Genomic DNA, 12,633 nt, shown 5'->3' with positions numbered 1-12,633 from the left:
TAATTGGCATTATGGTGTGCACAATCAAGAATGATTTCACAAAGGTAAAAAAAACATAAACTGGGTCAAGGGACGGGGACGGGGGTGGGGCAGTGGGTGGACTGTGGGTGTGTCTAGGGGCGGGCCACTGTCCGGGAATCTCTCAACACAAAGGTGGTAACCCTAGTCATAACTGAATTATCTCTTAAAATGTGTGCTGCTATAGAGTAGCAAGGTATTATATAAGTGTTGTTTTATAAAGTAAACACAGAGACAGCAAGATCGGCTCAGACCTCTTTTATTTTGTAAATATGTCACTAGCTAACAACAATTTCCACGGGTTTCCAGAATACATTATAAATGCAGCATATTTTAGATAAAACTACTTAGTATATATAGAAAATAATATTTATGACTTGCAAATTAAATTTATCCTCTAAAACACTTTTTATTGGATTCAGTTTAGTATATATAGAAAATAATATTTATGACTTGCAAATTAAATTTATCCTCTAAAACACTTTTTATTGGATTCAGTAACGCATTAAAGTTGTTTTATAAAGTGTATGACATTAGGCAGCTACTGAAGCAGTTTTGGGAGAAGAAAAGAGAAACTATACAGCTGTATATATACTCACTGACTGACATACATGCTGAGTGGAACCGAGCCATCATTTTCTGACTGCCTGAAGTAGGAGAAGCGCCATTTTGGCGGAGATTTTGTCTTCCTTTGGTGCAGCTAACAGCGTTGTCATAGTAACGGTGTCCCGGGTAACGAACACAACTTATGCTGAGAGCCAAGCGATTTACTAGGCCTCGCGTGTTGATGAGAGGCGGACAGGATTTTCACCCGACTCGGAGATCTGAAGGAGGAATTACCGAGAGGCACCGGCACCGACACCTGCAAGTAGTCGGCCATTTTATTAGAGCCTCGGTAGAAAAATACGTAAGCATAACGATGCTCGCTCACCCTCAGTCCTGCAGCTGTTAAAAGAAGTGGTTTGTATAGTACAGATGTAGACAGTTTTGTGTGACTACAAGTCCTATCATCTGGGGTGGTTTGGTATGCTGGAATCTGTAATTGGTGGTAGACACAAGTGCTGGAGAGCAGCAGAGACTCCCCCTCTGGGAGTGTTGTGTATTAGCAGATAAGATAGGCAAGTAAGTTTATAAATACCCAACATTCAGTTAAAAAATGCACTGATGGAATTCCTTCTAAATGTATGATTGCTGTAACTTGTGTTTAACGAGTTACTTGATTAGAAAGGTGTTTAATCACAGGAGATGGCAATCATAAATTAGGGAAGTCCAGGACAGTGGCGTAAATATAAGTTTTGGTTACTTCCTCATCTTTGCGTCCACCGCTATGCCAGTTACATTAGCCGTTACTTAACCGCTACGTAAGGATTTTTGGCACCACCCTCCTTTTTCCACGCCACCGTCTATTACCTTTAGTAAAGTTGTGGTGAGCGAAGCGAGCAACCGAGCCCAAAGAGTGTTGAGCGAAGCGAGCCCGCAAGGGGATGATAATGCTACGTAAGCAGGGGTTAAAGTGAGGGGGAATGGGGTGGAACTGAGTTCCACCAACTCTAATGGTGAGGTAGAACATTTTAACCTCCACATTGGCCCTGCACAGTAATTCTCACAGAAAAGCATTTTAGTTTGCAGTGGGATGGCAAAAACCCTATGGCATAGAGAAATGAGTTCCCCCACCTCTGCATGACCACTTTAAGCCCTGTACATAAGTTCTGTAGCGTAAGTGGTGTCCGTAAAGATGAGGAAGTACCAAATTTTGCTTCCCCTGCCAAAAAACTATCATGATCGTTGCCAGGCATTTCATAGCAGGAGATGTAGCTTTCTGCATCTTCTCCTGGTGGCACCAGGGTAACACTATATGCGCAGTGGAGTAACTATCAATGTTGCAAACCCCCCCCCCCCCCCAACCACCACCTCTTTGGCATTTTAGTGCCAATTACACATTATGCCCTCAGTAGTGCCATGTACGGATAATAATGCCCTCGGTTGCAGGGCCGGCAACAGAAATTTTAGGGGCCCATGCACTGATATCTCTGGGGGCCCCTACCCCCTCAAATACTATCAACCTCCCCTATGCTGGAACATAAACTGGACTCACTATGGCCTGTGCTCTATAACACCAATGTGCTCCCTTGCCCTGCGGCCTGTTTTATATCACGCTGACGCCCTCACCATGTGGCCTGTGTCCTATCACACTAATGCCCTCCCTTACCCTGCGGCCTATGCTCTATCACATTGATGCACTACCTCATCCCATGGCCTGCACTCTATAACACTGAGGAGCTCCCTTACTCTGCGGCCTGCACTCTATCACATTGACGCCTTCCCTCACCCTACGGCCTGTGTTATATTACACCAACACCCTCCCTCACCCTATGCCCTGCGCTCTATCGCACTGATGTGCTCCCGCACCCTGCGTTCTATCACACCGATGCGCTCCCTTACCCTGCGTTCTATCACACTGATGTCCTCCCATGTAGCCCTGCCCCCTTTCACTTCCTGAGCACGAGCACCAGTAGGGAGGGTGTGACTAATTGGCAGGGCCGGGCGTCTGATCCGAGGCTGGGCATCTCAGCGCAGGTGGGGGGAAGTTGAGTGCGGGATGGAGCAGAGTTAGCCTTTTATTATATAGCATAAAATAAATCAATAGAGTCCTAGTCCTTTGCAGTGGGTGAAAGCACAGTAAGTGACCCACTCAGTCCTGGTAACCCCACATACTTGCTCTGGCAACCCCACCCCCACCACTGCCCTGAACCCACAGAGATTTAATAAAGGACAGCGGTGCATTGGATTGCTTTGTGGGCTGGCAACAATAACTACAGCTCTTGTGCGGCACTAGCCATACTCTTGTGGAGCGCCTTAAAAACGTTGCTGTGGGGCACACAAGGTTCTAGTTGCGCCCCTTATAGAAAGAGACAGAGAAAGAGATAACGGGTTTAAGTAAATCTCTAAAATATTTCTACATATTGTTTGTTGATGAGCCCATTGTCTATTAAACCCTGGAAAGCCCCGGGAGTGTCAAAATTTGAATTAATGCCTTCTGCTGTTTTGGCAGTGGCGGAAGTCTCGGAGGCAATGGAGTCATTTGCCGCCGGGCGCCACGTTTGAAGGGGACACCCGGCTGACATCCATTGCCTCTGAACTCCAGCCCCTGCGTGCCAGCAGCCAGCCAGAATATTGTATAAGAACAGCGCTGCAGTGATCAGCAGCGCTGCTCCAGGAGCTCAGTCAGTGAGAGGAGGAGACGGGACTTCCTGTCACACACAGAGCCCCTGTCTCCTCCTGACAGCCCTGCAGCCCGTCCAGCTCTCCACCCCCCACGATCTTCTGTTCATGCTATGGAAGGTAGTGTACTCTTTTGTAGTGTTTGTTAAACTATTTATGTGTATTGTGTGTGTATGTGTGTGTATCTATATAGGGCTATGTTTATGTGCATTTGTTGCTATGTGTGCATATGTTGCTGTGTGTTTACAGAGGTGTGTGTGGCTGTGTGTATACATGTGTGTGTGGTTGTGTGTATACATATGTGTGTGTTGTTGTATGTTGCTGTGTGTATACATGTGGGTATATGTGCATATGTAGCTGTGTGTATACATGTGTTTGTGTGTGTTTGTGGCAGTGTATAATTGTGTGTTTACGGTATGTGCATATGCACTGTAGCTACTGTCTGTGTATACATATGATGTACAGTATGTGGCAGTGTGTATACATGTGGCTCTATGTATGTGGCTGTGTGTATATGTGTGTGGCTGTGTGTGTGTGTGTATATGTGTGTGTGCATGTGCCTCTGTGGGTGTGTCTGCATTACAGGATGGCTAACCAATAGTCTTAAGAAAGTAGGGTTTTTTTTTTGGGGGGGGGGGGGGGGGGGGGGGCAACATCACACTTCTGCCTCCGGGCATCTCTTATAAACTTACGCCACTGTGTTTTGGTACTTGTGTATTATCACGGCGCCCATGATTTCCATCGCAGGGCATTGTACAATAAAAAATTGCATCGCATCGCATGTGATGCGATGCGGTTTCACCCGGTTTTTATTTGTACAGGCACCCAGATGCCTTCTTACCATGTTAAATGCCCCCCCAGACCCTATTTTTTATTGTATATGGGTAATTAGTATGTTAAATGCCCCCACATTGTTAACGGCCCCCACTATGAACGCCAACCCGAAGCGTGGCGAGCAGCGGCGGTACGCGTCCTCCGACCTTTTCATACCCCCACTATCCACGTCGGTGTGTAGTCGATTTTATAAAGCGTGGCGAGCGGACGCGTATACCTGTGAAGTTATGCGCGTCCCCTCGCTTCGGGCTCGATGGCTCGCTGCGATCGCCACACTTTATAAAATCAACTCCACGCCGACGTGGATAGTGGGGGTATGAAAAGGTCGGAGGACGCATACCACCGCCCCTCGCGGGCTCGCTGCGCTCACCACGCTTCGGGTTGGCGTTCATAGTGGGGGGCCGTTAACAATGTGGGGGCATTTAACATACTAATTACCCATCAGGGTGGGTATACAATTAAAAATCGGGTCTGGGGGGGCCATTTAACATGGGAATCAATGGGAAATCGCGTCGCATCGCATGCCATTATAATGGCATGCGATGCGACGCAACTTTAAAATTGTATACTCAGCCCGGGAGAAGGCTGAAATCGGGTCCATCGCATGCCATCGCATACCTTAATTAGTGGTATGCGGTGCGATACGATGGGCACCATGATAATACACAAGTACCGCTGTTTTTTTTTAAGTGTAATCCATAATCAGCGATAGTTTGTTTTGACAAATAATGGAAGAAATCTTTCCGGTACTCTTTACTTAGAAGGGCGCCTATCATGGCCATCTCGGGCATTGAATGCACTAAAAAATCGGGTGCGATGCGACCGACGAGATGCCCGAGATTTCCCATAGAGAACAATGTTAAATGTCTCAATTGACCCAATTTTCCTGTTCAATGCCTCAATTGACCCGATTTTTCCATAGGAAACAATGTTAAATGGGCCACAGAGGCCAAATAGGCACCCTGAAGTGTATAAAAGCCACCCGAATTGTTAACGCCACCCCACGATCAACGTCAACCGGAAGTGTGGCGAGCGCAGCGAGCCCGCGAGGGGCGGCGGTACGCGTCCTACAACCTTTTCATACCCCCACTATCCACGTCGGCGTGGAGTTGAGAATAGAAAGTGTGGCGAGCGCAGCGAGCCACCGAGCCCGAAGCGTGGCGAGCCCCGCGAGGGGACACAGATACCTTCACAGGTATCCGCGTCCCCTCGCGGGCTTCACAGCTGTCCGCGTCCCCTCGCGGGGCACGCTGCGCTCGCCACGCTTCGGGCTCGGTGGCTCGCTGCGCTCGCCACACTTTCTATTCTCAACTCCACGCCGACGTGGATAGTGGGGGTATGAAAAGTTCGGAAGACGTGTACCGCCGCCCCTCGCGGGCTCGCTGCGCTCGCCACGCTTCGGGTTGACGTTGATCGTGGGGTGGCGTTAACAATTTGGGTGGCCATTATACACTTCAGGGTGCCTATTTGGCCTCTGTGGCCCATTTAACATTGTTTCCTATGGAAAAATCGGGTCAATTGAGGCATTGAACAGGAAAATTGGGTCAATTGAGACATTTAACATTGTTCTCTATGGGAAATCGCGGGCATCTCGTCGGTCGCATCGCACCCGATTTTTTAGTGCATTCAATGCCCGAGATGCCCGAGATTTTTTACTAACGATGCCCACGATCAAATCGTGGGCGCCGTTCTAAGTAAAGAGTACCATCTTTTCTAACTGAAATAAAAAAAATTCACATTTTTCACACTGAAATAAGTGTAAACTTTTTTGGCAGTTTTTTTTTAAACAAATGTATTTACCGTTTTAATTATTATTTTTGTTCTAGCAAATCTGCTACTCCTTCTAATCCCAATACTGGGCTTCCAGTGCAGTGCGTATATGTGATGTGATGCAGGTCAGTCACGCAGGCGCAGAAGGGACCTTGACAGGCCACTAGTGAGGTGAGTCTCTGCGTACTGCTGCTGGCCCGTACAGTCCGTGAGATGAGTATTATTTTTTAAGATTGATTTACTTCAAGATTTAGATGGGCTAATATTTTTGTTTCTCTCTCTCTCTCTCTCTCTTGTTTATTTACTAAGATGGGAGTTCTAGTGGAGATGGATGTTGCTATGGGCACCCAATCAGAATCTACTTATTTAGCACCTTCTAGAAAGTGCGCGTTCTGCTGCCCCCCTCAACCCTAAACCCCCTTCTACAGAATGACTTTTATTTCCGAAGGCAGAAGAAATCATTCGATGTTCAGCGACCATCGAATGATTTCTCCTGCTAGCAGCCACATGCGATGGGGATGTGTAAGCAAACACATCCGCTCGCATATGGCTGCTAGCAGGAGAAGGTGGTAGGGGGCAAAAAGATAATTGTATTCCCCTGTTATTCTCAATACCACCCCTCAGTATTTATGTCTTTAAACCCACTTATCTGCTATTTAGAGAAAATGACATGAAGAAATGTACTGTCTTTATCTGCCATATTTTATGACTGAAACATCTTTGATTATATGAATCTTTATTTGTGATGGGTGTCTCACAAGTACTGCTCGGTGCCGACAGGGGTGACCTAAATGCCACTGGGCCAGATGCACTAAGCTTCAAAAGTGATAAAGTGGAGAGTGATAACCAACCAATCAGCTCTTAACTACCATGTCACAGACTGTGTTTGAAAAATGTCAGACAGGAGCTGATTGGCTGGCTGTTTATCACTCTCCATTTTATCACTTTTGAAGCTTACTGCATCTGGCCCACTATCTGTCCAGTTGAAACACTGCTTGGATACCTAATTAAATAACAAAAAGTTATGGCTGCAGGTTTTACATTTTATATCCTTTTTGATTTGATGAATTATTGGTGCACTTAAAGTTAATGGAGTGTAGGTCAGGCTTGTTGTACTGTACATAAGCATCTTTCTTCTATATATGAAGGTTTTATTATATGTATTATTTACTTTTGTATTGTTGAAAAAAAGTACCTATCCCCACCCCCTTCCCTCCTTATGTGTTATTTTTGAAAAGATTATTGGTATGTCGTTCCAAAACATAATTTTTACAAATGAAATGTTAGTTATACAGTATTCTGCTATATTCTTTCTGCCCAGGAATGATTTATGACTTCATCAGTCAGCTTGGTGAAAAGCAATGAATTTTTTTGTGCGGTCATGTAGCCACCTGGTGCCCAACTGTCTGTACTGCGGTTTTAATGTCATGGATAGTTCACAGCAGGCCATTATAGGATACAGTTGCCATCATAAAAATACAACATAATCCTATTAATGAAGTAGCTTTAAACATTTAACTATAACAAAAAATGGGGAGTGGATCGGTATGCAGTCTATGGATAGACACTGAATAGGTTGACCACTATTGGTTGACAGGGACAAAAGTCGACATAGAAGAGGTCGACATGAGTTTTTCACAGTTTTTTTTCCAGAACAGGTGTTTTTTCATTCTTAATTATCCAAGTGGACACAGAAGCAAAATGGAATAGTGTGCCTAGTATAGCGAGGCACCATGCCTTAAGCATGGTGAGCGAAACCGGTACACTGATGTCCATGTCGACATAAGTCACTTTTAAAAAAAAATGTGAAAAACTCCTTTTCTATGAGGACTACTGCTTTTGTCCCTGTCAACATAAGCCATATCAACCTTCAAAAAGGTGTCCACCTATGGCTTGACCATATGATCCATACCCAACAATGCTTTATCATTATTTTTTTTAGTAATTTTGCCTGTTTTAACATAAATCCATGTTTTTCTAAGATTCTTTTCACATACATTAAGGCAAGGGTAGCCAACTCCAGTTCTCGAGAGCTACAGTTAATGTTTTCCAGATTTCCTCACAGAATCGCAAGTGAAGTAATTAGCTCCACCTGTGGATCTTTTACAATGTGTCAGCTAGTAATGAGTGCACCTGTGCAGCAGCTAGGTTGTCTGGAAAATGTGACCTGTTGGTAGCTCTCAAGGACCGTAGTTGGCTACCACTGCATTAAGGGGTCCTTTAAAGCAGAGTATCTTTTACAGCAGATTATTTTATACATTGTTATTAATGCTGTTGAGAAAAATGTGAGAAAAAGAAATAATAAAAAAGAAAAACGAGTATGCACTGAGCGTTTTTCAGCCCAGTGATTTTCCTTGTGATCGTTATCCATACACACTGGGCTGTGTACGGACCTTTATACTTTGCTGAACATATTGCCTGCTTGTGATCACTATATCTCTCCTGCTTTATCATATGTTCTTCTGCTGTATAATGAGTTTGTGTATCTTTGTGCCTTCTTGTATTCAGGAACAGAGACTTGGCATGACTGTCCAATACTAATGCTATGAAAAATGGTCTCCATAGACTGCTTGGACTCAGAAGAAATTATTAAAGAATTGGTAAAAATCGATGTTTTTAGTGTCCTCTCTTGTACTTTGGTTAGAAGTGATGTGGTCATTAGGTCGAGTGTCTAGGTTGGCAGTCAATCGGTCGACCACTATTGGTCGACAGTCAATGGGTGGACACATAAAAAAGGTTAACATGGTCAAAAGGTCAACATGTGTTTTCATTATTATTATTATTATTCTTTTTACACCAACTTGTTCATACTGTACTGAGTCCAGCAAGGCACCATGCCGAATCATGGCGAGCGGACCTGGTACACTAATACGGTGTTCATGTCGTCATATGTCAACATAGATACCAAATAAAAAAAGGGGAAAACTCAGGTTGGCCTTTTTCTATGTTGACCTTTTTCACGTCGACCTTTTGACCTGTCAACCTAATGCATGTGGAACCTTTAAATGTGACAACCTTTGTCATATGCAATTTGCAATTTGTGTCGCTTTTTGCTGTTTTCTCACGGGAAGACACTTTAGAAGTGGCATCTGAATGCACTATACAGATGTAGCGCCCCTCATTCAGCTGGGGGCTGGCAGTCGGATCGCCAGCCGTCGGAAGCGGACGCGCACGCACATGGTGCTCGCGCGTCCCCTTCCAACGGATCCCACCGCTACCCTCCACGCCACTCCCCCGTCGGTGCCCACAGCCCCCCCATAACCCTTCCCATCTCCCTGAACCGGAGACAGGCAGGGATTCCGTCCACTGAAAAACTGGGACGCGCGTGCACCACCAGTCGCCACAAAGCGACAAATCTTCAAACCCATTGGCCTATGTAGTCTCTGCGGCACTCTTACCTGCCGGCTCCTCTGTCCTGTTTCTTGGTCCAGAGCACTTTTAGTCAGCTGGTGCAGGTCAGATGAAATCACTGCCTGGATCCATTCTACACCAAAACCTGCCTCAGCCATGGGTAGACTGTGAGTGCTGTAACCTGGGCTTTCTTCTTCGGGTTTCATGGTCCCCACAGGGTGACATTGGGTTGTAGGGAAGTCCAGAGGACCATGGCAACAATCAGCAAAGCTTTTAAGATGTGTTCTTTTTGTGTGATTTTAGCGGGGCTTTTGATGGAACTTAGAGTAAAATTGGTTTTCACATGTCAACACACTAAAACAAATCAGTGCATTGATTTTGTGCATTGTGGTGTATTTTAGGTGCAAATTCAAGTTCTTTTGATAAGTCCATTCTTACTAAAATTTGGGATTTCCATTGTTATATTAAGGATGTTTGTGTCAATGGTGATTTGTCTTGTCAGAAGTAGTTTGTGGCGTGCTACAAGCCCTAGACATTGTTTCACTAAGAAGAAAATGTTTTAATTTGAAGAAAACTCCAAACCTTTAAATCCAGCTGGCGCACACATGATATCTCTGCACCTGTCCATAGGTGGAATGCAGTGAGGGAGATGCCAGGAGAGGTTCGCAAACAATAGTGTCTGCGGATAGTAAGGAGATTGTATATGCAAATGGTTTCAACAAGCCAGTGAAGGGCCTATAGTTGGATGGGAAACCATTGGTAGCTTAAACAACCAGGCGGCTAATTATATAAGAGAGGTGAGCTGTGACCTCCGATCATAACCCACCCATTGCTTATCTGACTGCGACTTAGTCCAATCCAGTATTTGTCCCAGCACCACAGCTTCATGATCTATTATAAAATGTGGAATGTTGAAACAATATATCATGCCTAACACATATTTATTTATTAACAGTTTCTTATATATGGCACACATATTCTGCAGCGCTTTACAGAGAATATTTAAACATTCACATCAGTCCCTGTCCCAGTGGAGCTTACAATCTATATTCCCTACCACATGCACACACAGAAATTCTATGGTTAATTTTTGTTGGAATCCAATCGACCTACCAGTATTTTTTTGGATTGTGGGAGGAAACCGGAGTACCCGAAGTAAGCACAGGGAGAATATACAAACTCTGCACAGTTAGGGCCATGGTGGAAATCCATGACCTATGACCTCAGCGCTATGAGACTGTAATGCTAACCATTACACCGTCCGTGATGCCCCATATAAGATGTATAGGGAGCATTTGGACTGAGTAAAGGCCCATTGTGTGAACATTCACCTTAATAATGCTAACCTCTCCAACCATGATATGGTTCCACTGTGCCATACCCTAAGATCCAAGTGGAGCTCATGAAGCCTTAAAGTTGTGAGCAGAGAGTAGAGAGAAGTCAATAATTTAATTAAATTGATAAATATTTAACTCTTGATGGGTGTTGAGAAGATGAAAAATAATTCTTGTAACCCTCCACAATATGAGGAGGTGCTTTCAATTTTACTACCATGGAATTTGAATAGTTTATCTTAAAGCTAGCTTGAGCCATATGTGTGAGTTATACATGGGCAGAATCTGCAAGCTATGCCAATGTATGCTCACGGTTGCCTATCTGCAAACCAGAAATGTCAGGGTTCAACCTGATAGCCCAGGCCAAAGCGGTACATATGCTTATAGGTGAAGACACATACTGTTTTGTGTTTGTTATTGACAAAAGATCCCAATGGATTGAGGGCGTTTCTAGCTAAGTGCGAGTCCGTTTTGCACTGAATTGCTGAGATGAGGTTACATTTTTCAAGAAGCATATTCAGAGTGGTATTTCCAGCTGCACAAGAGGGCAAGACCCTTTAAATCCACTTGGGAGACAAGTCGGCACACATGAGTACATATAGAACCATTGTGGGACCACAGATCTTGCAATCTGCGAATAAAACTATAGAGACTTGCTGATAAAATGTGTCACCGTAATACTATTAGAATACATTTCTGATTTATTTTGAAGGACAGTTAACTAATAGTTGGCTACACACTATACAATATATACTTTATACAGCTGATAAACAAAATATCAACCCCTCGCATTCGGTTCATGAATTCACCTGATAGGTAGGCGAAAAGTCATTCACAGACAATCGTCCTGCATGGCATATGCCAAATCTCACCATATGTGCCTGTGAATGTAGGCTGCTGGCTGACTCATATACCGGCCACAGGAACCGCCAACAATGGTGTCACTGTCTGTTCCTGTGGCTAGGTATGTTGGGCGATAGATCGGTAAAGGGGTATGAGCAATTGGTTAATGCCATCAGGTGGCAGTCAATCCATCATTTAGGTGTGTATCCAGCATAGGCATGGGCAAAATATTATAAAAAGATGACATAGCTTTCTAGACAATGGATGGATAAGTGTTAAATAGCTATGATGTATACAGCTCAGTGAACATATACACTTCTATGGAAGAATGACTTGATCATGCAAGAGGACAAAATGAATCATTTAATAAGAAATGAGTGTTATTGCGCGGACCACTGATTATAACGTGCCACGGTTGTGCTTTACTTTGCAGTGCATGTGTAACGGCGTCAATTATGAGAGGATTAGAAAAGATGGACCGGCAACAACAACGCTTGAAATGTTTTTCTCCGGTTACCCTAGAATAGTGGGGCTCTCCTACTTTCCAAATCTTACCAAAGTGACCTTGATTGGACAAAATATAGACAGTATTAGCGGCCTGCAGTCCTGCCTGGCACTCCAAGAACTATGGATTTCGGAGTGTCAACTAACAGTAAGTTTCTCTCTGCCAGTAGCTGTCAGGGGTAAATGTACTAAGATGGGAGTTCTATTGAAGATGGGCCTTTGCCCTTAGAAACCAATCAGATTCTATATATTATCTTCTAGAAGTAAATAAATAAGAACGAAATAAATAAGGAATAGAATCTGATCTGGTTGCTAAATGTACCTCTTAGGTTTATTTACTAAGATGGTAGTTCTCCTTCAGATGGGATGTTGCTGTGGGCAACCAATCAGAAACAAATTCTTATTTATTTAGCACCTTCTAGAAGATAATAGATATAATCTGATTGGTTGCCCATAGCAACATCCCATGTGAAGTAGAACTCCCATCTTAGTAAATAAACCTCTGAGATAGTTGTTACAAGTTAGCACGATTTTGTAATATGAAAGGATAATAATAAAATATAGAAATAAGCAAATCACATTTATAAAATATTGCAAGGAATCACATACACTGGACAGAGATGAAGTCTGGGTCTTTATTTTGTAGCAGGTAAACAGCATACCAGGTTAACAGCTCAGCAAACAAAGTTACAGCATTGCAGGGTTTTCCACAGATTTCACAGTCGGTACACTCCAGAGCACCTAATGTAATATTACA

At 44.0% G+C, this 12,633-nt stretch overlaps 1 protein-coding gene across 3 annotated transcripts in view; it reads left to right on the top strand.

Annotated features, from left to right (window-relative positions):
• The first annotated feature begins 693 nt into the window (after positions 1-693).
• LRRC9 (leucine rich repeat containing 9) overlaps positions 694-12,633 on the top strand; it is an 80,105-nt gene continuing 68,165 nt past the window's right edge. Inside the window, exons 1-4 of one of the 3 annotated variants that reach the window (XM_083167270.1) lie at positions 694-925; positions 5,901-6,015; positions 8,353-8,444; positions 11,806-12,024. In XM_083167270.1, the coding sequence (XP_083023396.1) occupies positions 8,397-8,444; positions 11,806-12,024 (267 nt within the window). In that variant the 5' untranslated portion in view covers positions 694-925; positions 5,901-6,015; positions 8,353-8,396. Of the gene's footprint in view, positions 926-959; positions 979-3,238; positions 3,361-5,900; positions 6,016-8,352; positions 8,445-11,805; positions 12,025-12,633 lie in introns of those variants that run through there. The other 2 variants (XM_083167272.1, XM_083167271.1) reach the window with 2 other exon arrangements.

Source organism: Crinia signifera, chromosome 12 (assembly GCF_055691185.1).
Source record: "Crinia signifera chromosome 12, ASM5569118v1, whole genome shotgun sequence".
Lineage (NCBI taxonomy): Eukaryota > Metazoa > Chordata > Amphibia > Anura > Myobatrachidae > Crinia > Crinia signifera.
The sequence above is the reverse complement of the archived record's forward strand: the minus strand, read 5'-3'. Positions and strand labels throughout refer to the sequence as shown.